Genomic DNA, 26,217 nt, shown 5'->3' on the forward strand with positions numbered 1-26,217 from the left:
TTACTTTAAAATTGATAAGTTTGTAAAAGGAAGATATCTCAAACTATATATGGAGATTGTTATTATGTGATACATACACAACTGTACATGTTTGACGTTTTTTCCAGTTCTTGTATTCTACATACAGTATGTTTGTGGAAAAGAGAATAAATATTTTCTCTCATGTTTTCATTCACAGTCTCAACTGATAATAGAGTTCTACCTGTTGCTGGCTGCACATCAACGGATGTGTGTGAAATTGCTCCTGATCACGGTGTACTGCCATTTATGGAAGGAGTGGGAAATCTAACCAGTGGACCAACCTGTTGTGGAACAAACCACTGCAATGATTTCACAGAACCAACAACAGCAGGACCAACTACAACTCCAATGAGTACAACAGGTATTAAACCATCAACAGGTGAAAAGCACAAAGAATACGTTGATTCTTTGACTTTAAGCTCCACAAAGATAAACCTGTTCTCAGTGCAAGAATATTTATAATACAGCTGGCACAGGTGTTTAGTTTGAACAAAAAAAACCAGTTACGTACTTGTTAGAAAGGTATCCAATCAAAATAACTTATTTGCGTGAAGGGCAGGGCACGGCAGTTTGTGATCTTAAAGCAAGTATGCTAATTGTATTTTGAGGAATGGCTCATGTTTTCTCTACAGCACAAGACTGTGAATTGAGATTATATACAGTTTGTCTGCCAGGGTATGGCAACAATGTCAATCCCTGGACAGGAAATAAGTACAGACGTGTGGACATACTTTACATTTGATATAGATGAACGAGAGAAGATATGTAAAATTTGAAGCATAATCATCACCAGAAAAGACAACAAACTTGAAGCAGCACATGCAAGTTAATAGAAGAAATGCAGTTTATGCCACTGAGCCAATTTTAAAACCAACATTTGATGGCATTTTGTTCTATTTGTCTCTCTTGCAGTCGGTCGATAACGACAAGGACTGTGCTATAATATAGGCTTGGGTTTAGTTATATTTATCCATGCAGCCTTATCTATTGTTGTTTGTTGCAAACACTTTAAGTTTATTGCTTGTGTTTTCATGTTTCTTTTTTTCCACATCCTTGTACCTCAGATTGGGTCTCCCTTGGTTGTGTTTTCCTTCACTGAGCTGAGAATACAAGTTGTCTTAGAAATCTTATATTTCCCATTCTGTGTAAATGGCTTAGCCATCTAAGGCCCTTTTCAATGTAGATGTCTTCCATAGATTGTAGTCTGGCCGAATGCAGGATTGGTAACTTTGCCTTTCTAGGATATTTCCTAATAGCTCTCAACTGTCTCACCATGTAGGCATGACACTTCTTGATCTGATAGCGGTAGATAGTCCAGGTTTCTGCATCATATACAGTAGTTGGGTTGATAGTACAACAGCTCTATAAACCTTGCATTTAATCTGATGGAAACCTGTCTGTTTTGTTATAGCCTATCTTGCAAGGTGCTGAAGGCAGCACTCACAATGCTCATCCTATTCTTAATCTCTTTGTCTATTTTGGCATTGTTGGAGACTGTACTCCATAGGTACTTGAAGTCTGTACACTGTAAGAGTGGCACTTGGTTTATTATGATTTCAGGTACAAGTTGAGCAGTTTCATTGGCTGGTATAAGCACTCGGTCTTCTTTATGTTGATCTTTATTGTGAACTGAAAACCGGGAAAATGTGTCTACTGTCATTTAAATACCACCAGAGCTGTGCTCCACCACAGCAGTATCATCAGCAAACAACATTTACTTCACAAGGTACCTTGTTTTTTCGTGTCATTGCCTTGAAGTGGGACACAATATAGAGGTCTGCATCAAGACGTGTTCGTATGAAAAAACCTTCTTGGACGTCTTTGAATGTGACTTCTAGCATCGCTGTCAGATACAGCTAGAACAAGGTCAGAGCAAGCACACAATCTTGCTTGACACCATTTGTCACAGCAAATTCCATGGGGGTGACATTTTCCTAACCTATTTGAGCTTGCATACCCTCATGTAGGGATATTTTCTAGTTAACAACTTTGTCTGCCCAGACATACTTCTTCAAGAAAATCCAGAGGCATTCTCTCGGCACTGTATGAAAGCCCTTTGTAAAGTCAATCAAAACAGCATACAGGGGCATGTTTTGTTCTGTACACTTCTCCTGGATCTGGCGTAAACTGAAGGCTGGATCAATAGTGCTTCTTCCACTCCAAAAACCACAATACGTCTCAGGTTGGATGTTGGGAATAAGCTTTTCGTTGATTCTGTTGAGGAGTATGTGGAACATTATTTTACCAGCAGTGGACTGAAGAGAGATATTTCTATAATTACCACAGTCTTTTGGTAAATGGTAAATGGACTTGATTTTATATAGAGCTTTATCACCACTGAAACAGTCTCAAAGCGCTTTACATATCAGCTCATTCACCCAATCACTCTCACATTCACACACCAGTGGGACAGGACTGCCATGCAAGGCACTAGTCGACCACTGGGAGCAATTTAGGGTTCAGTGTCTTGCCCAAGGACACTTCGACACATAGCCAGGTACTGGGATCGAACCCCCAACCTACCGATCAGAAGACGACCCACTACCACCTGAGCCACGGTCGCCCTTTTCTGCTTCTCACCAAATTATCTCACCAGTGTTATTTTGATGGCAAATTCTGGTTTAGTTTTAGTCATAGTCTTTTGACTAAAATGCAACTTAGTTTTAGTCAAACTTTAGTCTTCAGGACTATTCCAGTTACAGTCGACTCAATGATATCAAGATTTTAGTCGACTACATCTGTTATAGAAATGTTAGACTAAAATATAAATCATAAGAGTTTATACATTTTTGAAGATTTAATCACCATTTATCAGCCTGATATGGAATATTTATGTTTGTAAATACACAGACAGATTTGATGTGATCAATACGTAATACCACATGAACACATGACTTCTGATTGGAATTCGTCCCAGGTGACAAAAAATATTGTTTTGTTTTTGTCAGTTGACAAAAATATCAACGTTTCACTTTAGTTTTTGTTTACGATTTAATTAATGAGTCAAAATCTCGTTATTTTCACCTAAAAAATTATAGTTAACAAAAATCTCACATATTCCTGTTCTGTTTCTCCTCTAGTTCCAGGACTTCAGTGTCTATCCTGCTCAGGATCATCTTGTTCCAGTCCAGTGTCAGTGACTTGTTCTTCAGAGACTATGTGTATAACAGCTTCCATTAAAGGTAATCTTTGTTTCTTGTAATGAACATGATTTACATGAAGTACATTTACTGTAACATGTTTTTAGACAAACTAAATAAACTGATTTTTATCTTTGTAGATGTTTTATCTGGAGAGGAGAGTTTTTTCAGAGGATGTGCTCCTCCCACACTGTGTCCACACAACGGCACCTTTAAGTTTTCTACTGATGTGGTGGATTCATATAAAATCATAGATGCTGAATGCTGCGACACAAACAACTGTAACTCAGAAACTCTGACTGGTAAGTGATGATGGAGGAGATGATTTGTAGAAGTAAAAACTAACCAAAAATATGTCTATAAAACAATACCTAAAACAAAAAATGTGCAGGTTAGGTTTTTTCATAACAATGTTCTTCTTTGTGTTTTAGTTCCTGTTCAACAGGCAGAAAATGGCCTTCAGTGTTTCTTCTGTATCTCTGGCTCCAACTCTTGCTCATTTACTGTCCATTGTGAAGGAGCACAGGACCGCTGCTTTGATGGACATGGTGTGTTTCTAAACTAGAGTGAAACAGATTAAATATCTTACAGATTTTGTTCACCTAATGTGTTAGAGATAAAGGTTTACTTTTAAATCAAAAGATGGTTAAAGGAAGATATCTCATATGCTATGTATGGAGATTATGTTACTATGTGATACAGACACAACTGTACATGTTTGATGTTTTTTCCAGTTCTTGTATTCTACATACAGTATGTTTGTGGAAAAGAGAATAAATATTTTCTCTCATGTTTTCTTTCACAGTTCCTCTATTCTACATATGTTTGTGGGAAATAGAAGTCATAATCATTTCTGTCATGTTTTCATTCACAGTCTCAACTGATAATAGAGTTCTACCTGTTGCTGGCTGCACATCAACAGATGTGTGTGAAATTGCTCCTGATCACGGTGTACTGCCATTTATGGAAGGAGTGGGAAATCTAACCAGTGGACCAACCTGTTGTGGAACAAACCACTGCAATGATTTCACAGAACCAACAACAGCAGGACCAACTACAACTCCAATGAGTACAACAGGTATTAAACCATCAATAGGTCAACAGAACAAAACCAACATTTATTCGTTAACTTTCAGCTCAACAAAGATAAACCTGTACTAAGTACATTAATCTTTTTAAAACAGCCGGCACTAGTGTTCATTTTGCAGATGAAAAGTTTTTGTCATAGTTTTTGTAAAAGACATTTTTTCAAGTGATGAATAAGATAAATCTAAATTTAAAAAATGTATATAAAAAATGCACATGAATGAAAAATATTTCCAAATACTATAATGTTCAATGGGTCGAAGACCAATCAGAACTAAGTTTGTTCTTTGGAAGGTATAACTAGTTAGAAAAGTATCCAATTAAAATATTTTTTTCCCTGGAAGGCGGGAAAATCTAGTTACTGATCCCATAGCAAGTATACTGATTAAGGAACGGCCCATGTTGTCTCTATGGCACAAGTGGTACAGTCCAAGTGCTGAAAATGCATCTAATGAAGCCAAGAAGACAAGTCAGTTTAGTTTTAAATGATGTATTCGTCAAAAAACAAAAATAAATACTAAATGAAAGAATCAAAACAATCCGGGGCCTATCAAACTCTAGCACTAAGCAATATAAAAAATAAACAAAAGTCCTGACTGACTGACTAAAAGACAGGCCAAAACTTACATGGGATGGCACAAACTACTAAACTAATGTTTCTGGACATTAAGATTACTAGGTGTGCAAAGCGTAGGAGGTACATCGTCTTACCTGGCCCTACATCTTACCACCACACCGAGATCAAAACAAGTGTGAGTTTCCACTCGAACAATCACAAAGTCACCAAGTTGCAGCAGCAGCACAGGTTGACCAGGAGGTATTTGATCAAAGTGTTCTCAGTAGAGCCAGGCTTATGGTTTAAACCTGGTTCAGCTAAGCCTTCCGTGACCACGCCCCCTTTTACCATTTCATCAAACTCTTCTCAGCGTCGATCTCCCCGGCTGAGCCAATCAGCTGACAGTGTTTACCTTAAGTGCACGTCCTCATGAGACCCACGAGATTGATCACAGATTTAATGATTAGAGAGCAACGGCGCATGCGTTGAATCTTTTACGATGAATAAACAACCAATAGAAACCAATGCTGAGACCAACAGGACGTGATGTCATCTGTTACTGAGAAGTGAAAATCAAGGACTGACATGTAAAAAAAACAAAAAGAGGAAAAAAAGGACCGACATATTTAAAGTGTTTTTGTGGTTTGAACATTTTAAAAGTCGTAAAGAGTTTAAGTTTATCATAGCAAACAACTGAAACGTGATCACACACTGATCATGATCAGTTACATTTAATTAATAAAAGAGATGATGTAACTCACAATTAAACAATATGTAATTAATGACACTAGTGAGTGTTTGATGAATAGTTTGATGACCTCAGCACTAAATGAACAGCGGGAGCAGCAGTGGTGCTGTTGGATGCTGTTGGATGTCACATCCAACACTGTAGACGTTGCAGGTGCAGGTGAGCTGTGCACGGGAGGTGTAGCACTGTGTCCATATCACAAAAAGTGATGGTGTATCTTTGTCATTGGGAGCCTTAGTGCTCCGCCCTGTGACTGTCCCTGAAGCCCCTCCCTCTCTGTATATCCACAGCTTTCTCATTATTAATCTCTGATCAATAAATAAACACATTTATACCGTGTGGTAAACCGAGGTGATATATTATTATTGATGGTTTAAACACACGGAGACTGATATCTCATTAAAAATACGCTACACAATAAACATGTAATAAGACAATGATTATATCATCATTTGTATGGATTTAAAATCATATTAAAACATTTACCTTAATATTCTGTTTAATTTTCTTTTAAAATACCATATTAAAGTGGTATTTAAAGTATAACAGAAGTCTTTTTGACAGCTTTTTCCTTTTGTAGATCTTTATTGATTGTTTTAAAGCATCACTAAATGACTTCTTTAATAATGATGACGTGGTTTCATGAGGGTGAGTCAGCAGATTAAACCAAGCCTGCTGCTTAAACCTGGTCAGGAGCAGGTTTGACCCACAAACTGTGTTACTATGGTAACCAAGGTGTTTTTCTGTTGATGAAACCGCCATTCCAGTTAGAACCCGGCTTAACAGAGCCGGACTCTCTGGTTAAACCTGGACTTAACCCTGAGCTGGGTTTGATCAGATACCCCCTGCTCTCTCCAGACTTCTTCTGAGAGTGTGCTGCCCAAGCCTTTACATAGTGCAGGCCACCTAACAAGGCCAGGTGAGAGCTGCAGCCAGTTGATTAGAGCCTGCTAGAAACAAAAGAGGGGTGGTCACCAACTGTCACAACAGTGCAATGTGTACATGCACGCAACAACAAGACTGTGAATTGAGACAATTTATGACTGCCAGTGTTTGACAATAACTTCAAACCTTGGACGGAAACAAGCACAGATGTGTGGACGTACTTTACATTTGATATAAATAAAGGAAAGACAGTATGTAAACTTTGAGTTAAGTGATGCTAAATAGCATTATTGCTTTTATGTTTTGCATTTAGTTATAAGTTTTTCAGGAAGAGCAGATCTAATACTTTTATATTTTTTATTCCTCACTGGATTTATCTGGGAAATTATAACTCATGTTATCAATATTGTCAGAATAACTACACATTTGGGATATATTTAAAAATATGAATATGTTACACAAAATATATCTTTAACACCATTTCAGAATTTGTATTAATATTAAGAGTTAAATACGTCCTTTAGATGGACGTGCCTAAAAAACATCATCCTTGAGGTTTTAGTCAAACTTTAGTCTTCAGGACTATTCCAGTTACAGTCGACTCAATGATATCAAGATTTTAGTCGACTCAATCTGTGACAGAAATGTTAGACTAAAATATAAATCATAAGAGTTTATGCATTTTTGAAGATTTAATCATCATTTATCAGCCTGATATGGAATATTTATGTTTGTAAATACACAGACAGATTTGATGTGATCAATACGTAATACCACATGAACACATGACTTCTGATTGGAATTCGTCCCAGGTGACAAAAAATATTGTTTTGTTTTTATCAGTTGACGAAAATATCAATGTTTCCCTTTAGTTTTTGTTTATGATTTAATTAATGAGTCAAAATCTCGTTATTATCACCTAAAAAAATATAGTTAACAAGCGGGATGCTGGTGGGGGGCCATGGCGTTTGGTCGGTCGCGGGATGCACTGGGTGCTCGGCTCCTTGGGGCTTTCTCGGATGTGTGTGTGGGGGGCGGTGGCTGCTCCTCGGCCTGGGATCTCGAGAGCATCTGGGGGGCTGTTCGGCCGTGGGAGGTGGCCTGGGGCTCCTTGGACCCCACTCTCTCTGCTGGCCTGGCTGCATCTACGGGTCCGGGGCAGCGCCAGGATTTGCAGTAGTGGTTCTTGCACATATACTGGTCTACGATGCACTAGCATGCCTTAGACTGTGGGATTAAACTCGTACTGGGCTTAACTTTAGACACGTTGATCCTAAATACCTGTTTTAGGTATTACCATTCACTCCTTCCCTCTGTCCACAGACACCACCATTATACCTAAGCTTCACACTGGTCACCAGACTGGATTGAGGACACAACACAATAAGCACAATATGTTCTACTACAACTTCACATCTCACTCTCACTTTAAAATAAAAAAATCTTCCCCACCCTTTCTATTTTCTGCCTTGAGTCTCTCCTCCCTGCTCCCCTTCCCCCTCCCCCACCACCCCTTCACCAAGGTGTAACACTGCTCTCCCTTTTTATATCCTCCTCATAATAAAAGATTTCTTACCCTTCCTTAGGGAGGGCTGGTGATGGTCACAAGTAAGCAATAAAATAAATTAATTTATTTCATAGCAATAACAAAACATGCATTGCTGTCTCATAATGATTGCACTTCTTGTAGTGTTGACCTTTGACAACATGTGCAGACAAGTTAAAAAATAAATAAAAATCTCACATATTCCTGTTCTGTTTCTCCTCTAGTTCCAGGATTTCAGTGTCTATCCTGCTCAGATTCATCTTGTTCCAGTCCAGTGTCAGTGACTTGTTCTTCAGAGACTATGTGTATAACAGCTTCCATTAAAGGTAATCTTTGTCTCTTGTTATGAACATGATTTACATGAAGTACGTTTACTGTAATATGTTTTAAGACAAACTAAACAAACTGATTTTTATCTTTGTAGATGTTTTATCTGGAGAGGAGAGTTTTTTCAGAGGATGTGCTCCTCCCACACTGTGTCCACACAACGGCACCTTTAAGTTTTCTACTGATGTGGTGGATTCATATAAAATCATAGATGCTGAATGCTGCGACACAAACAACTGTAACTCAGAAACTCTGACTGGTAAGTGATGATGGAGGAGATGATTTGTAGAAGTAAAAACTAACCAAAAATGTCTTTAAAACAATCCCAAAAAAAAAATTATGTGCAGGTTAGGTTTTTTCATAACAATGTTCTTCTTTGTGTTTTAGTTCCTGTTCAACAGGTAGAAAATGGCCTTCAGTGTTTCTTCTGTATCTCTGGCTCCAACTCTTGCTCGTTTACTGTCCATTGTGAAGGAGCACAGGACCGCTGCTTTGATGGACATGGTGTGTTTCTAAACTAGAGTGAAACAGATTAAATATCTTACAGATTTTGTTCACCTAATGTGTTAGAGATAAAGGTTTACTTTTAAATCAAAAGATGGTTAAAGGAAGATATCTCATATGCTATGTATGGAGATTCTGTTACTATGTGACACAGATACAGCTGGAGTTGTACATGTGTGGAGTTTTTTTCCCCAGTTCCTCTATTCTACATATGTTTGTGGGAAATAGAAGTCATATTCATTTCTCTCATGTTTTTATTCACAGTCTCAACTGATAATAGAGTTCTACCTGTTGCTGGCTGCACATCAACAGATGTGTGTGAAATTGCTCCTGATCACGGTGTACTGCCATTTATGGAAGGAGTGGGAAATCTAACCAGTGGACCAACCTGTTGTGGAACAAACCACTGCAATGATTTCACAGAACCAACAACAGCAGGACCAACTACAACTCCTATGAGTACAACAGGTATTAAACCATCAATAGGTCAAAAAAACAAAGACTACATTGATTCTTTAACTTTCAGTTCCACAAAGATAAACCTGATTTGAATCCAGCATTTCATTTTGAAAGAGCAACAGCGAGACGCGCTTTGTGCATTTTTGGATGGTAAAAATGGCAAAGGGAGCCTTGTTGTTGTTGTAGCAGCGTCACTGCGGCGCATGCCAACGAAGACATAGTTTGTTACCGTGTGATTGGCTGAAACAAATCATGGTGGACAGACTCTTTGCCCAATCAGCTGCAAACATTCTGTTCATGTTCCTCCCTGGTTCCGAAAGGAAACGCCAGACACAGACCCAGAGTGATGTGGAGAACTAGAGTTAGAGGGAGGGGCCACACATCAATCTGACTCTTGCCAAGTTAAAGAAAAAAGGCTTTTCCTGAAAAATCCTTTCAGTGACTTTGAGGCAATTTTGTGTTGCTTTAGGGACACCTCAACATTGGTTTCCTCCTATAAAACAACAAAAACAACACTGAGACTATGCTTTTGATGGGAACATTATTATTATTATTGCTATCTGGGTCAGAGGTTGAATTTAATGTTCTTATTGATTTTAAGCTGTTGAATGTTTTCCGCTACAGTTCTGATGTTTTTGACTCTGTGCTTCTGTAAAGAGCAGATTCTGGTTTAATCAGAGAGTTCATCAAACTATGTGTGTATTTACAGACACATAGTGTGTGTATTCCTGTCTGTCTCTGTGTGTGCGCGGACGTGTGTACGTCTTATTACTGTGTGCGTGAGGTGATGGGTGAGTACGGCTGTAAGGATCTGTGTGAGCTTCACGTTGTGATTGTATGTGCCTGTGGTTGTAGGGACACATCTCAGCTTATGAACTTGCTATGCGTGTGTGTCTGTACAGACACATCATTGTGTGTATTACTGTATGTCTCTGCGCACAGCGCTGTGAGCTGCCTGAGTGGGCGTGTCTTACTGCTACGGCAGTAACGCACATAATCAAGGCATTTTTTTTAATTTCCCTCCTGGCAGCTCAGCAGAAAGCAGGGTTTTAGTTACTCTTTATATGGACCTGCTTAAAAACAAAATCTTTGAGTTTTTTGGTACTAAATGTTCTATCTGTCCTCTGCCTTTGTTTGTTTGTAATAATCTCACATATTCCTGTTCTGTTTCTCCTCTAGTTCCAGGACTTCAGTGTCTATCCTGCTCAGGATCATCTTGTTCCAGTCCAGTGTCAATGACTTGTTCTTCAGAGACTATGTGTATAACAGCTTCCATTAAAGGTAATTTTTGTCTCTTGTAATGAACATGATTTACATGAAGTACATTTACTGTAATATATATTTTAAACAGCCAAAAAACAAACTATTTTTTATCTTTGTAGATGTTTTATCTGGAGATGAGAGTTTTTTCAGAGGATGTGCTCCTCCCACACTGTGTCCACACAACGGCACCTTCAGGTTTTCTACTGATGTGGTGGATTCAGATAAAATCATAGATGCTGAATGCTGCGACACAAACAACTGTAACTCAGAAACTCTGACTGGTAAGTGATGATGGAGGAGATGATTTGTAGAGGTAGAAACTAACCAAAATTATGTCTAGAAAAACATTACCTCGAAAAAATAATGTGCAGGTTAGGTTTTTTCATAACAATGTTCTTCTTTGTGTTTTAGTTCCTGTTCAACAGGCAGAAAATGGCCTTCAGTGTTTCTTCTGTATCTCTGGCTCCAACTCTTGCTCGTTTACTGTCCATTGTGAAGGAGCACAGGACCGCTGCTTTGATGGACATGGTGTGTTTCTAAACTAGAGTGAAACAGATTAAATATCTTACAGATTTTGTTCACCTAATGTGTTAGAGATTAAGGTTTACTTTTAAATCAAAAGATGGTTAAAGGAAGATATCTCATATGCTATGTATGGAGATTCTGTTACTATGTGACACAAATACAGCTGGAGTTGTACATGTGTGGAGTTTTTTTCCCAGTTCCTCTATTCTACATATGTTTGTGGGAAATAGAAGTCATAATCATTTCTGTCATGTTTTCATTCACAGTCTCAACTGATAATAGAGTTCTACCTGTTGCTGGCTGCACATCAACAGATGTGTGTGAAATTGCTCCTGATCACGGTGTACTGCCATTTATGGAAGGAGTGGGAAATCTAACCAGTGGACCAACCTGTTGTGGAACAAACCACTGCAATGATTTCACAGAACCAACAACAGCAGGACCAACTACAGCAGGTACCAAACCATCAACAGTTCAAAAGAACAAAGACTACGTTAAGCTCCACAAAGATAAACCCTATTGAACTCAGTAAAATAATCTTTATAATACAGATGGCACACACAATGTTTTACCAACAAATGAATAGTTAAGCCCACAACACAATGCAAACAAATGACTGTTTGGTTGATAGGAGTCTCTAAATTGCCCGTAGGAACAAAGAATATGTTGATTCTTTTACTTTCAGTTACACAAAGATAAACCTGATTTGACTCAGTAAAATAATCTTTAGAATAAAGACGGCACACAAAATATTTCACTGGCTTAAGTAGAAAATCTGCCACAAAGACTAAATAAAAAAATTGATATAAAGTCATTGTTTATTCTTCACAAACCTTCACTAACCAATTACGGCTCACTATGTCAATATATCACAACAGTTTGGGATATTAAAAAGAGATGTTTACATGTCAAAACTAAATATGATTACTATTTCAGATCTTTTTATTATTTTTACAAGGGTAAATCCCACCTTAAAATGGACCTGCTTAAAAACATAATCCTTGAGTTTTTTGGTACTAAATGTTTTATCCGATCATCTGACATTGTATTTTTAGTGACGAGTGGTGAGGTTAACAGCTTGTGAGGCACTGACTTTTAGAGTCAGATTTATAAAAACAAATGAAGCTGGAAAAGTGTCTTATTCAACATTTGAATAACTAACCCTAACCATTGTTGTCCTTGAGTTTAAAAAGTCTCTCCAACTTAATGGAGGTCATTGCCAGGGTTGAAAGCAATCCTTTCAGTTCTGGTGCTGGTCTTCTTTTAGTTATTTCCTCTTGCTTCAATTGAAAGTCCAGATTTGAGAGTTTTCTGAGCTTGGAAATAAAAATAATAAATAAATAAAAAAAAAGATTGTAGGTAAGTCTTTGGACTCAAGAACCCTCGACCATAAGTCAGGCACACAGTTTTTTTCACCGAGTGACTTTTCTACTATGGTTTCATGATTAATCTGCAGCCTAAACACATTACAGATACACATTTCAAGCTTATTCCAGATTATTGAAAGACAGCAATTAATCAGATTATTTAAAAACTCTTTAGTTGCGATATACAGGGGGACAGCGACACACGATTTGCCTCACATGCCAGCAGTTTGTCAGATGAGGCTCTGCCTCCCCTGACTGTATGTCACTAGTATTTTTTGTACATTTTTTATATTCTCACATATTCCTGTTCTGTTTCTCCTCTAGTTCCAGGACTTCAGTGTCTATCCTGCTCAGATTCATCTTGTTCCAGTCCAGTGTCAGTGACTTGTTCTTCAGAGACTATGTGTATAACAGCTTCCATTAAAGGTAATCTTTGTCTATTGTTATGAACATGATTTACATAAAGTACATTTACTGGAACATGTTTTAGACAAACTAAACAAACTGATTTTTATCTTTGTAGATGTTGTATCTGAAGAGGAGAGTTTTTTCAGAGGATGTGCTCCTCCCACACTGTGTCCACACAACGGCACCTTTAAGTTTTCTACTGATGTGGTGGATTCAGATAAAATCATAGATGCTGAATGCTGCGACACAAACAACTGTAACTCAGAAACTCTGCCTGGTAAGTGATGATGGAGGAGATGATTTGTAGAAGTAAATACTAACCAAAATTATGTCTAGAAAAACAATACCTAAAAAATGTGCAGGTTAGGTTTTTTCATAACAATGTTCTTCTTTGTGTTTTAGTTCCTGTTCAACAGGTAGAAAATGGCCTTCAGTGTTTCTTCTGTATCTCTGGCTCCAACTCTTGCTCATTTACTGTCCATTGTGAAGGAGCACAGGACCGCTGCTTTGATGGACATGGTGTGTTTCTAAACTAGAGTGAAATAAATTAAATGTCTTACAGATTTTGTTCACCTAATGTGTTAGAGATTAAGGTTTACTTTTAAATCAAAAGATGGTTAAAGGAAGATATCTCATATGCTATGTATGGAGATTCTGTTACTATGTGACACAGATACAGCTGGTGTTGTACATGTGTGGAGTTTTTTTTCCCAGTTCCTCTATTCTACATATGTTTGTGGGAAATAGAAGTCATAATCATTTATTTCATGTTTTCATTCACAGTCTCAACTGATAATAGAGTTCTACCTGTTGCTGGCTGCACATCAACAGATGTGTGTGAAATTGCTCCTGATCACGGTGTACTGCCATTTATGGAAGGAGTGGGAAATCTAACCAGTGGACCAACCTGTTGTGGAACAAACCACTGCAATGATTTCACAGAACCAACAACAGCAGGACCAACTACAACTCCTATGAGTACAACAGGTATTAAACCATCAATAGGTCAAAAGAACAAAGACTACGTTAAGCTCCACAAAGATAAACCCTATTGAACTCAGTAAAATAATCTCTATAATACAGATGGCACACACAATGTTTTAACAACAAATGAATAGTTAAGCCCACAATGCAAAAAAATGACTGTTTGGTTGATAGGAGTCTCTAAATTGCACGTAGGAGTGAATGTGAGTGGTTGTTTGTCTGTCTGTGTGTTGCCCTGCTATGGACTGGCACCCTGTCCAGGGTGTACCCCCGCCTAGCGCCCAGTGTGACCTGGAGATAGGCACCAGTAGACCCCCGCGACCCTGAAATAGGACAAAATGGGTCTGAAAATGGATGGATGAATAGTTAAGCAATAAATCTGCCACAAATGCAACATATATAAAAAAAAAAACTGATTGACTCATTACATGGCCTCACTCATCAAATACAGCTCACAATGTCAATATATTAACAATATATCTGTAGGAGGAGGAGTAATTAATAATGGGTTATATTAATAAGAATATAATTATGATTATTAATATTACTTCAACTTTTGCGGGGTGCCACTCCTGTGAACAGGAGAATTATGTCTAAGTTTTTAGACTAAACCCATTAATTTGAAACCAGGGAAAAGTGAATTCTACCAACAACATCTACACCATCATCACAGCTTTAATGAATCAGAGGAATCAAAGATTATGTTTAACCTTTTATTCAAAATTCAACATTTAACACAGTCAAAATATCAATTGAAATGGAATAATTAAATCATGATAAAACGCATTTCTAGGCTAATAAAAGTGAGGATTATATGTAATAAAGTGAAATCACTATTCTAGGAGAATGCTAATCTACTAAATATTTAATAAAAATGCAGGATACATATTCGAATAATAAGATCATAAAATCAAAGCATAAAATCATAAAGAGAGCTCATAAAACAAAGAGGGAAGACAGACAGGGGAGAACAAACAAATATGAATGAGATGAACTGTGTGTGGAACATGTTGTGTGTGTGTGTGTAAGTGTGTAGTTATGGAAGTATGGATGTGATCTATTGTGGATCAAGTTTGCTGATCAGAGTTTGTTCTGGTACCTTGAAGATGATGTCAAGGTTGGACCTGGAGGTGCGTTTTGAAGAAATGCAGTAGAATGTTCCATCGTTGAGTTCTGTTGGGTTTCAACAGAGTGTAGCCCCTACAGCCAATCCAGGCATTCTGGCCTTCACAGCTGGGTTAGAGAATGGCTCATGGTTTACCACAGTGGGTCACGGGCCGGGCTTCTTTCAGCTGTTACGCACGTCACTAGATGCTGGATTCGTCCGAACCAAGCAAGCTGTTGATTCCAAAAATCTGTTTCAACTAAAAATAAAAAATGAAATAAATGAAAAGATGGGGAAGGGAAACGCATTGAGCATGAAACGGCCAGCGTCCCAAAACTAAAATTTTGGCTTTTTTTTTTTTTTTTTTTAATTATCTTTGGGACTTGTCTCCCAAGAAAAAAGGCTTCGTTGATTGGTTTAAAGTTGCCAGCATGTCAGCTGGATGCCTGTGGGTGTGTCTGGGGTGTGTGTGTATGTGAGACAATGACAAACAGGAGGGATGATTCCTAGATTTACACATAAACCATAATAATGAGTTCAGCATATTCAAATAATGTTTTTGACATCATGTCTTGAAATATCATGTATTACGAAAGAGTTTGATACCAAACACGACTGGAAAATAGCCTAGGATCTCTTTAGGTAACGGTTAATGAATTTTATTTGTAATTACTTGGAAACATAAATATCAAAAACCATGTTATGCCTCTTCTTTACTATATGGTTGCAGTAAATACCTTAAACTAACTTTTGTGATGTTTTCTGGTATTTTAAGCACTTTTTAAATGATGAAACATTTAAAATAGCATTCTGTGGGTATAAAATGAAGTTCAAAGGAAGCATACTGGGGTTAGCTATGCACCGCAAAGTTGCTTTGTAAACAGTTTGTGATAAAGAAAGACACTCCTTGGTTAATCGTGTTAGGAAGAGGGTCTTTCGGCTTGATGTGGTTTGGTTCCCTACATATCAAAACAGTTTGGCATATTATTAAGATATGTTTACATTTCACAAATACATATTACTATTTAATTATTTTACAAGGTTAAATCCCACCTTTAGATGGATCTGACTTTGTATTTTTGCATGGTTGTGATATTCTCACTTATTCCTGTATTTTTGTATCCTAAAGTCCTGTTCTGTTTCTCCTCCAGTCCCAGGACTTCAGTGTCTATCCTGCTCAGGATCATCTTGTTCCAGTCCAGAGTCAGTGACTTGTTCTTCAGAGACTATGTGTATAACAGCTTCCATTAAAGGTAATCTTTATCTCTTGTTATGAACATAATTTACATAAAGTACATTTACTGTAACATGTTTTTAGACAAACTAAACAAACTGATTTTTATCTTTGTAGATGTTTTATCTGGAGATGAGAGTTTTTTCAGAGGATGTGCTCCTTCCACACTGTGTCCACACAACGGCACCTTTAAGTTTTCTACTGATGTGGTGGATTCAGATAAAATCATAGATGCTGAATGCTGCGACACAAACAACTGTAACTCAGAAACTCTGACTGGTAAGTGATGATGGAGGAGATGATTTGTAGAAGTAAAAACTAACCAGAAATATGTTTTAAAAATCAATAATATAGGAACTTTCATATGCATGTTGTTGGAGAAAATAGTCGTTCAGTCTGTGGGACAGGAATGGATGCACTAAACTACATTGCAATACATAACTAAAACGTCCTGACTGGAGTCATCTTATGGGAAACTACGTTGTCTGGCTTGTTTGTTGCTGCATCTGGACATACATTTATTCCACAACAAATTAGTGTCCCCGACGTGATCTTGGTCTCCAACAGGGGACTATGTTGGAGAAAATAGTCGTTCAGCCTATGGGACAGGAATGGTTTGGCACTGGCTGCATGTGCGTGCATGTCCAGATGAAAGTAAACGAACACACAATAAATTATTGTGCAAATAAAGATGTGTTTAGTTAAAGGTTCATGTATTAAAGAAAGCTTCCCCGCTGTCAAAGAGAACCAAGCCGTCTGCCTTGTTTGTTGCTGCATCTGGACATACATTTATTCCCCAATAATATTGCATTTAAATAACAATGTTCTTCTTTGTGTTTTAGTTCCTGTTCAACAGGCAGAAAACGGCCTTCAGTGTTTCTTCTGTATCTCTGGCACCGACATTTGCTTGTTTACTGTCCATTGTGAAGGAGCACAGGACCGCTGCTTTGATGGATATGGTGTGTTTTTACACTAGAGTGGAATTATTTAAATGTCTTACAGACTTTATTCACCTAATGTGTTTAAGAACAGGGTTTACTTTAAAATCTAAACGTAATGTAAATAGAAGATATCCATATGCTATGTATGGAAATTATGTTACTATGTGACACAGACAGCTGTAAAAATAATTTATTTCATGTTTTCATTCACAGTCTCAACTGATACTGGAGTTCTACCTGTTGCTGGCTGCACATCAACAGATGTGTGTGAAATTGCTCCTGATCACGGTGTACTGCCATTTATGGAAGGAGTGGGAAATCTAACCAGTGGACCAACCTGTTGTGGAACAAACCACTGCAACAATGTTGTTTAGGCAGCAACAGCAGGACCAATTCTAACTCTCTAACAGCAATAACTGTTTTGAACTGGTTTAAAAATATTTACTGTATATTGTCTTTAAACTGTAACCCAAGTCTCTAGATCTTAATTTGTGGAGCAATGTGCTAATGTTCCCGTAGAATTAAATGCAACTAAACATTACCTTTATTTTTTCGTTCACTATCTTTGTTTAGCATTTAATGATCCGCTACACTTTAAATTGAAAATAATGAAGCCTTAACAGATTTTGAAATATAGACATTTTAATTTAATATGCTGTCGTGGTTGAATTTGTACTTGTAATTTAATTGTACCTTATAATGGAAATATTTTGGGGTGTTATTGACTTTGTATTACTTTTTACTTCCTGCATGTTACAATCACAATTATAGGTTTTAAAATAATGTTGCTTCCTCTGTGGACAGCTGTGGTATTCAGGGTCAACAAAAAACAGAATTAATGTGTCAATCTGTGTATCTCACTTGTTATTTGTGAAAATTAAATAAAGGCTTATTTAAGCTGTGATGTAATATTCTCTTATATATTTTTTCCTCATTGCTCATTTGGAATATACTATCATACACATATCATCAAACTATCAAAAAATAAATAAACAAAAAAATACGTATTTGCAAGAGGCCTTAACATGTAGAAAACATGAAATCTAAAATTGAATTCCAGAAGTATTTGACAAAATAATGGATTGTCCCATATTTATGTAACCCTTAGTTTAAATATAAGTTACAAAAAAAAAAAAACCCAGTAGTTTGAGTGGGTTTTTTGCATAGTGTGGTGAATTAGCTAATTCTCTGTTTACCTCATAAACCAGGCCCGAGACAGAATATTACTCAGAACAAAACATTTATTTTGTGAGTGAAACTCAAAGTGTCCTTTTTTTTCAGGTGACAATATTAGTTCATATCATAAAAAAAATAATAAATCAATCCCTACCAAGCGCTTGGTTATTATTTTTTTTTCTCTGTATTATTCGTTGCGGCCCATACGGTGGTGCACTGATTACTCACGAACTCTACTCATGGTCTGAGGTGAGTAAAGGCCAGGTGAACTCCTCTTCTGAGGTCGATTGGTGTCCTGGTGTGTTGGCTCCACGGCATGCGTCCTGGTGCTGGTTCGGCGACGTCCGACGATCAGCAGGCACCCTGCTGTGCGCATCCCGACCCAGCTCAACAGCTGCGCCCCGTCCCGTCAGCGTGGATGACCAGGTGAGCTGCAGCGTGCGTCACCACCCCGATCAACAGGTGCCAGTCTCTTTTTCTTTTTGTTCTTTCCAGTCCAATCACCTGCTGCCTTTTAATACCACGCCCCAGCTCCTCCTTCATTGGACACAGAGCTCCCTGCGCCATCTCATTGGGTAGCAACTAGACTGCAACACCTTTCACTTAACATTGCGTTACATTTAATTTTGTGTATTTTGAGCCATTTTCATATTTATTTATTTATTCGTTTATTTGATATGGACATAACAACTGCATTGGACGAACCAGATACATTGTTTTCAGTGTTATAGCAAAACTGCTAATTTGCAACACCTGTCCATAGGAGGCAACACATTTCACAATACACAATGCAATACAATACACATTACACTATTTAAAAGGTAAACAATACACATCAGGATACATTTCATAAAGCGTTACCATGTGAGCAGCTTTGACTTGACTTCAGCCATTGTTTCTGTAAAACCTGTTCATGTCAGTCTGCAGTTTTAAATCAGTGGGCAGAGAGTTCCACAGGCTGGATCCATTAAAAGAGAAACTGGACTGTCCAAAAGATTTTGTAAATTTTGGGAGAACACAGTCCCCACTGACCGAGGCTCTGGTGTTGGGTCTACGGGAGTCCTGACGCCGAACAATGAGAGCTGAGAACAGCGGCGACACATGACTGTTCAAACATTTAAAGACCAATTTCAGAGTACTAAAATTTATAAAGTTTTCGAAAGTAAAAAGATTATGTCTATGAATGATGTCACAGTGATGCCATCTCATAGGTTTTCTATCAAATACCTTGACTGCCTGTTTGTACAATGAAACAACTGGTTTGAGTGTGGACGGGGAGGTTTGTGACCAGGATGTGATGCAGTAGGACAGATGTGAAAAAATCATTGCATGCATGTATAGCAGGGCGGCCTGATGGGACAGATCCCTCCTGATGAAGCCAAAACAGTTCAAGTTGGATTTGACCTTTTTACACACATTTTTGACTTAACTTTGAAATTTAAGGTTGTTATCAATAATAATTCCAAGATATTTGGTCTCTTTTACTACTTGTATGATTTCATTGTTTATGCTGACTTCAAAGGTGCTGTTAGAGGGTCTTGTTTTAATTGAGAAACAGACAGCAACGGTTTTCTGTAATGTGTGTTTTTTGAAGTCACTATTATGCATATTTTTTTTTCTTTCAGTTGTCTTTTTGTGCATTTTTTGTATAATTGTTTTTCGTTGCCATTGTAGTGTAATTCTGGAATCATTTTGTGTATTTTTTGTGTAATTTTTTAGTTTTGTGTATTTTTTGTGTAAATATTTAATTTTGTGTATTTTGAGCAGTTTTCCTATTTTTGTTGTATTTTTCTGTAATGTGTGTTTTTTGGAGTCGTCATTATGCATATTTTTTTTTTCTTTCAGTTGTCTTTTTGTGCATTTTTTGCATAATTGTTTTTGGTTGCCATTGTAGTGTGATTCTGGAGTCATTTTGTGTACTTTTTACATAAATATTGTTTAGTTTTTTGTTTTATTTTACTCATTTAGTATATTTTTATTTTAAATAAAGACCGTGTGTGTGTGTTCCCGTGAAATGTTTGAGACGCTGCTAACCAAACTCCATAGCCATTGTAGCGCCAATCAGAAAAACAACAATACTGCGCAAAACAAAATGTTAAGCTCCAAACTACTATTTGAGTGTGTAAGTAAATTAAAGTATTATCTACAATTCAGTTGTGTTTTTTTAAAAACAAAAATCATTGTTTACCTTCGAACCGAGTGGTCAGAGCTTAGCTATCATGCGCAGCACCATAGAGAATCTGCAGTTTCCAGATGGAGAATTGAACGGGTTGCATTAGTGAGCAATTACACGTACAGTTATATGGTTTAAACAATGTGAAACTTGTCGATAAAAGACTCACCAGTGTCTGAAAGTTTTTAATGACTTATTCAGAGAGCTCCCGTTTTTGACACGCGACGACAGCGTGGCAGGCACAGAGATGGAGAAGGACGTGTACTTTTTGTTCAATTTTTTTTTAAAGGAAGTGGACTCCATGACCTTGGGATCACAAGCATAATCTTAAATTACCATGAAATATTAACTTAAATAACTTTTATCAGTACAAAAACGTTTTTAATATTGACTTTTTTTTTTTCTTTTTTTCTCTTTTTTTTTCCTTGTCTGCACATGCTGTCAAAAGTCAACACTACAAAAAGTGCAATCATTATGAGACAGCAATGCATGTTTTGTTATTGCAATAAAATAAATTGATTTATATTATTGCTTAATTGTGACCATCACCAGCCCTCCCTAAGGAAGGGTAAGAAATATTTTATTATAGTTGGATATAAAAACGGAGAGCAGTGTTACAACTAGGTGCAGGGGGAAGGGGAGGGGAAAGGGAGCAGGGAGGAGAAACTCCAGGTAGGAAATAGAAAGGATGGGAAAGAATAGATTATTTACAGTGAGGGTGAGATGTGAAGTTGTAGAGCATATTGTGCTTATTATGTTGTGTAATCAAGCCAGTATAGTGACAGGTGTGAAGCTTAGCTATAATGGTGGTGGCTGTGGACAGAAGGAATGAGTGAGTGGTAGTACCTAAAGCAGGTATTTGGGATTAACGTGTCTAAAGTAAAGCCCAGTATGAGTTTTATCCCACATCCCAAGGCGTGCCAGTGCATTGTAGACCAGTATATGTGCAAAAACCGCAACCGCAAACCCAGGAACTGCCCCGGGCCCGTAGATGCAGCCAGGCCAGCAGAAAGAGCGAGGGGCCAAGGAGCCCCGGGCCACCCCCCCATGGACCGAGCAGCTCTCCAGTTGCCCCTGAGATCCCAGGCCGAGAGGCAGCTACCGCCCCCCACACACACATCCGAGGAAGCCCCAAGGAGCCGAGCACCCAGCTTCATCCTGCCACCGACCCCAACGCCCAACCCCAAGGCCCCCCGCCAGCATCCTGCCACACCCAAGCACCCGACCCCCCGAGAGGAGGATCCAGAGAGCCCCCCGCCCGAGACCCCAGCAGAGGAGCAAAGGCCCACACCCAGCAGACGGCCAGAGTCGCGCCAAATGGGCAGCCGTCGGGCCCAGAGCCAGCAAGGACCGGACCCCAGGCCAAAAGGACCTGGAACGGAAGTAGCACTGAGAGCAGCGCCCCCAGGGATGACGACCACGCTCATAGTCGCCGAGGGAACCAAGGGGATGCTGCAAGTCGCCTCGCCGGCCTTTCCTTGATCCCACCTGCGCGATGAGCCCTAGACAACCCCCCCCCCCCATCCCCCCCATTATAGGGCCCTGCCACACCGCAGAACCCGGCTCACAGGGCCCCGACCAAGCCGGGGCCACCCGGCGCCGCACTCGCAGGCATGGCAGGGCCCGCATCACCCGCCCCAGAAGATCCCCGCCAGGACTGGCCCAGCCAGCTGGCCTGGCCTGCTGGACCCCAAGGGCACCACCGCAGGACAGGGAACCCCCAAGGGCGCCAACCGGCCACAACCCAGCAGGACCGCACAGCCCCAGACGGAGCAAGAACAGCAGCCCAGCCATCACCGCAAGAGAGAGGCACCCCAACGGCACACAACCGATGCGGAGCAGCAGCCCCCAGCCAAAGGCGCAGAACCCACCCACCCGCCAGTCCGCAGATAGCAGGACAGACGTACCAAGCAGCCGAAATTGACCTCAATCACTGAAACAGCTAGAGCCGCCCCCCAGCAAAGAGCACCACCCTGGAGCTCCAAGCATCCCTCCCCCAACCCCGGCGTAGACGCCAGCATCCCCCAGCGCGCCCACCTCCCACACCGGCGCAGCAGGCCGCCTTGGACCCACACACCTCGAGGTGCACCTCCAAGGCAACCAGGAGACGAGACAAGCGCCAAGCCCCACCCGTAGGGAAGGGGCACCCCCACGGGGGGCGGTTTGTTGAGTTGTAATTAAAATTGCAGGGATTACTAGGGCAGCCAGAGGTGCGAGTGCCGCCCCCGCGCCACTACTTAGTAGCACAGGCGGCGGCCCCCTCCACCATCCAGCCACCCAAGGGTTGGGTATGTGAGTGTGGTGCAACAAGTGGGTGAGTCAGACCAGCTGGGTGTGAGTGACGTGAAGTGTCCATGTAGGAGGCCTGTCTGGTATGAGCCCGGCCCGTCCGCATGGTGGGCCACCGGAGAGGGTAGATAGCGCAGACGGGGACTTTTTTTTTTTAACCCAAACAACAAACTGCGACACCTGTGATGTCATGAACCCGGAACCGGAAGTAGCACACTCAATCCCGTGCTCATCATTGTGAGGGCTGTAATGTTAAAATTAACGTTTTGAATGTTTTGCTACACCAAATTACTCCAAAATAACAGATGCACAAACTCGGGGTATTTGGAATCCGTTGACAAAGTTTCAGGTCGAAGAGGCACCGCGTCGGGGAGATATTCGCTGCACACACACACACAGACACACACACACAAACGCACACACACACGCGCGCGCACAGATCTTTTTTTGATTTTAGAGATAGATGCATTCATTATTCAACATTATTAATTCAGAAAAAAATTGTTTCAATTCAGATTCTTGTTAGGCTGATGGGCTGTGGGGGTGCAAATTGGAGGGGGTGTGGCTGCACCTCATGATATGACAGCTTTGCTAATGAGTCTCCCAGCTGTGTTGGAGGAGGGGCACATTGAAAACCTGTTGGACCACCAGCCCTCCAGGACCAAGTTTGGACACCCTTGAAACTGACAGAGTGCACGAATGTAATGTCAGCAAAAAAAAGAAAGAGCTGCAAGTGGAGGAGCAGTGACTGGTAGCGTGATCTACAGAGTGTTATGATAAACATCAGTGTCACGGAATGAGTTTACCTCATACTGAGAGCGATTATGAGTATATATGTTTTACTACTGGAAAATAAATTTTTGCTAAAAAAAATTAATTAATAATTAAGTTTAGTTTATTTTTGTTTTCAAAGTGAACGGACACATGTTTTATTAGTTTATTGGACTAGGTTAGAGATAGGGTAGAGTTAGGGTTGCATGCCCATGTATACGCTCATAATCTATCAGTACGAGGTAAACTTAGTCCGTGACACGGGCCCTTGCAGCCCAATCATCAGACCGGCCCACCGGGAATTGTCCCGGTCTTCCCGATTAGCCACTGTTAGAACATGTGCGCGTGTTTTTAATGTCTGGGTGGCTGACAATTATTTTCTTATCCTCTGTCAGAAGTAACTGGAACATCAACGATGAAGAAGCCTTTGATGTAATTCCAAACTTCTTTAATGAACTCTTGCAGTGGTTACATGGGGGTTGAATAGTATTATGTGTGTGTGTGTGTGTGTGTGTGTGTGTGTGTGCGCGCGTGTGCGTGCGTGTGCGTGCGTGCGTGCGTGCGTGCGTGTGTGTGTGTGGTTTTCTGGAAACAGTAGAAAGGAGGTAAACATAATTAGGATATGGTTGAATGCAGGTAACAAACCAACAGGCAAACAAATGCACCCTGAACAGGCCAGCGGTCTGAGGGCCAATGGCGCCACCTCTTGGATGTATTAATGTACTGCACTCAACTATTGAGGCTGCAGTCGATGCAAAGGAGTGCAATATAACATTAAACACAATGGAAAAAACCCACAGTTATAATACAGTGAATAATAGTCACTTTGATGTATGTTATGTTCAGGGAACCCTTAACTGACTAGCCACGTATCAGGCTGCCTCGGGGCTGAGTGAAAGACTACACTTAACATGCAAACTATGCATAGAAACATATACACATATATTGCAAAACACTAGGCTACATGGCAAGTATAACTAAAAGGCAACAATACTGTAACACAGGGGGACTTACTTGTTATTGACACACACAGATGCAGCACATGTAACAACAACGTAACAAAGAGAAACTAGTCCGGGCTTAAACGGGTGGAGTGGAATGTACCATTGCAACGGGGGAACATGGAACAGTCCAAACGACACCGACCTCCGGGGGTTTTCTACAGCCACTCTGAGCCTGTTTGGTCCGAAGCTCGAATAAATGCTGAGGGTTGTGTCAGGACGTACATCTGATGGAAGACCTATGCCAAACTAAACATGTCAATCACTCAAATGACTTTCATACCATCGGTACAGTTGACCTACAGGGTACTGGTTGAGAATGGACCACTGTTGGTGGAAGAAGGAGAGGAAGAAGGTGTGTTGGTAGGCAGACAGAGAAGAGTCTAGGACTGAGATTAGGGGCTCTGAATGTTGGGATGATGACAGGGAAAGCTAGAGAGCTGGTAGACATGATGCACAGGAGGAAGGTGGATGTTCTGTGTGTCCAGGAGAGCATGTGGAAAGATAGCAAGGCTTGGAGCAGGGTTCAAGCTGTTTAATCATGGCCTGGATAGGAAGATGAAAGGGTGAGGAGTTATCTTGAAGGAGGAATGTTCTGGAGATGAAAAGAGTGTCAGACAGAGTGATGAGTTTGAAGCTAGAAATTAAAGGCGTGATGCTCAATGTTGTTGGTGGTGCTGCTCCACAGGTCGGACGTGAGCTAGAAGAGAAGGAGAAATTGAGAGAAATTTAGACCAGGAGATGCTGAGTATTCCCAGAAATGAGAGAAAGGTGATTGGTGCAGATTTTAATGAACATGTTGGTGATGAGGAGGTGATGGGCAGGTTTAGTATCCAGAATAGAAACACGAGAGGACAGATGGTGGGAGACTTTGGGAAAGGGATGGAAAAGGCGGTAGTGAACACTTTGTTCCAGAATAGGCAGGAACACAGGGTGAGCTATTAGAGCACAGGTAGGAGCACACAGGACTACATGTGGTATAGACAATGTAACCTGAAGGAAGATCAGAGACTGTAAAGTAGTGAGAGTGTAGCCAGACAGCAGAGGATGATGGTGAGAAGGATGTCTGTGGTAGTGCCCATCAGAGGGATGACACATGATTGTACTCAATCTGTATTCATTAACAACAAGAAGTCTGAGTCTCTTAGGCTAACCACCGGGGTTTCTCAGGGCTCAATATTAGGGCCCCTCTTATTTAGCCTTTATATTAATTAGTCTGTTCTGAAGTTGAATGTTTGATGTATGCAGATGACACCGTTTGTTCACGGTCGCTCCAAGGACATTGTTGCAGATAAACTTACCAAAGCAATGACTCTTGTCACATCCTGGCTGCAGGAGAACTGCCTGCAGCTAAATACTTCGACAACTGTAGGTATGTTTTTCAGTAAAACCAATAGAGCCTCATCTAATCCTGACATACTAGTTGCTGGAGAAAAATTACAAATTGTAAATCAATACAAATACCTTGGGTTAGTAATAGATTCTCACTTCCCCTTTAAAGCCCATACTGACAAATTATGTAAAAATATCAAGTTTAATCTAGCAAATTTCCGCTCAATCCGAAATGAAATGTCAACCGAAGCTGCAATGGAGTGCAGGAGTGGTTTCAGTCGCTCGGCCTGATCAGTTAGGGGGTGAGTGGAACTCAGCTAACCACTTACAAGGCCTTTACAAAAAAAATTAAAATTTGTCTCATTAACATGTACGT

General features: G+C 39.9%; 1 protein-coding gene across 29 annotated transcripts in view; it reads left to right on the plus strand.

Moving 5' to 3' along the window:
- The window catches only part of LOC114461434 (mucin-5AC-like), a 419,115-nt gene that overhangs the window by 309,322 nt on the left and 83,576 nt on the right, over nucleotides 1-26,217 (plus strand). For 15 of the 29 annotated variants that reach the window (XM_028443486.1, XM_028443487.1, XM_028443491.1 and 12 more), the window contains 17 exons: nucleotides 179-382; nucleotides 3,102-3,203; nucleotides 3,302-3,463; nucleotides 3,593-3,709; nucleotides 4,036-4,239; nucleotides 8,207-8,308; nucleotides 8,407-8,568; nucleotides 8,697-8,813; nucleotides 9,078-9,281; nucleotides 10,452-10,553; nucleotides 10,655-10,816; nucleotides 10,947-11,063; nucleotides 11,327-11,515; nucleotides 12,752-12,853; nucleotides 12,951-13,112; nucleotides 13,238-13,354; nucleotides 13,619-13,822. In XM_028443486.1, coding sequence (XP_028299287.1) covers nucleotides 179-382; nucleotides 3,102-3,203; nucleotides 3,302-3,463; nucleotides 3,593-3,709; nucleotides 4,036-4,239; nucleotides 8,207-8,308; nucleotides 8,407-8,568; nucleotides 8,697-8,813; nucleotides 9,078-9,281; nucleotides 10,452-10,553; nucleotides 10,655-10,816; nucleotides 10,947-11,063; nucleotides 11,327-11,515; nucleotides 12,752-12,853; nucleotides 12,951-13,112; nucleotides 13,238-13,354; nucleotides 13,619-13,822 — 2,529 coding nt within the window. The other 14 variants (XM_028443496.1, XM_028443497.1, XM_028443492.1 and 11 more) reach the window with 14 other exon arrangements.

The sequence above is a fragment of the Gouania willdenowi genome, chromosome 4 (assembly GCF_900634775.1).
Source record: "Gouania willdenowi chromosome 4, fGouWil2.1, whole genome shotgun sequence".
Taxonomy (NCBI): domain Eukaryota; kingdom Metazoa; phylum Chordata; class Actinopteri; order Blenniiformes; family Gobiesocidae; genus Gouania; species Gouania willdenowi.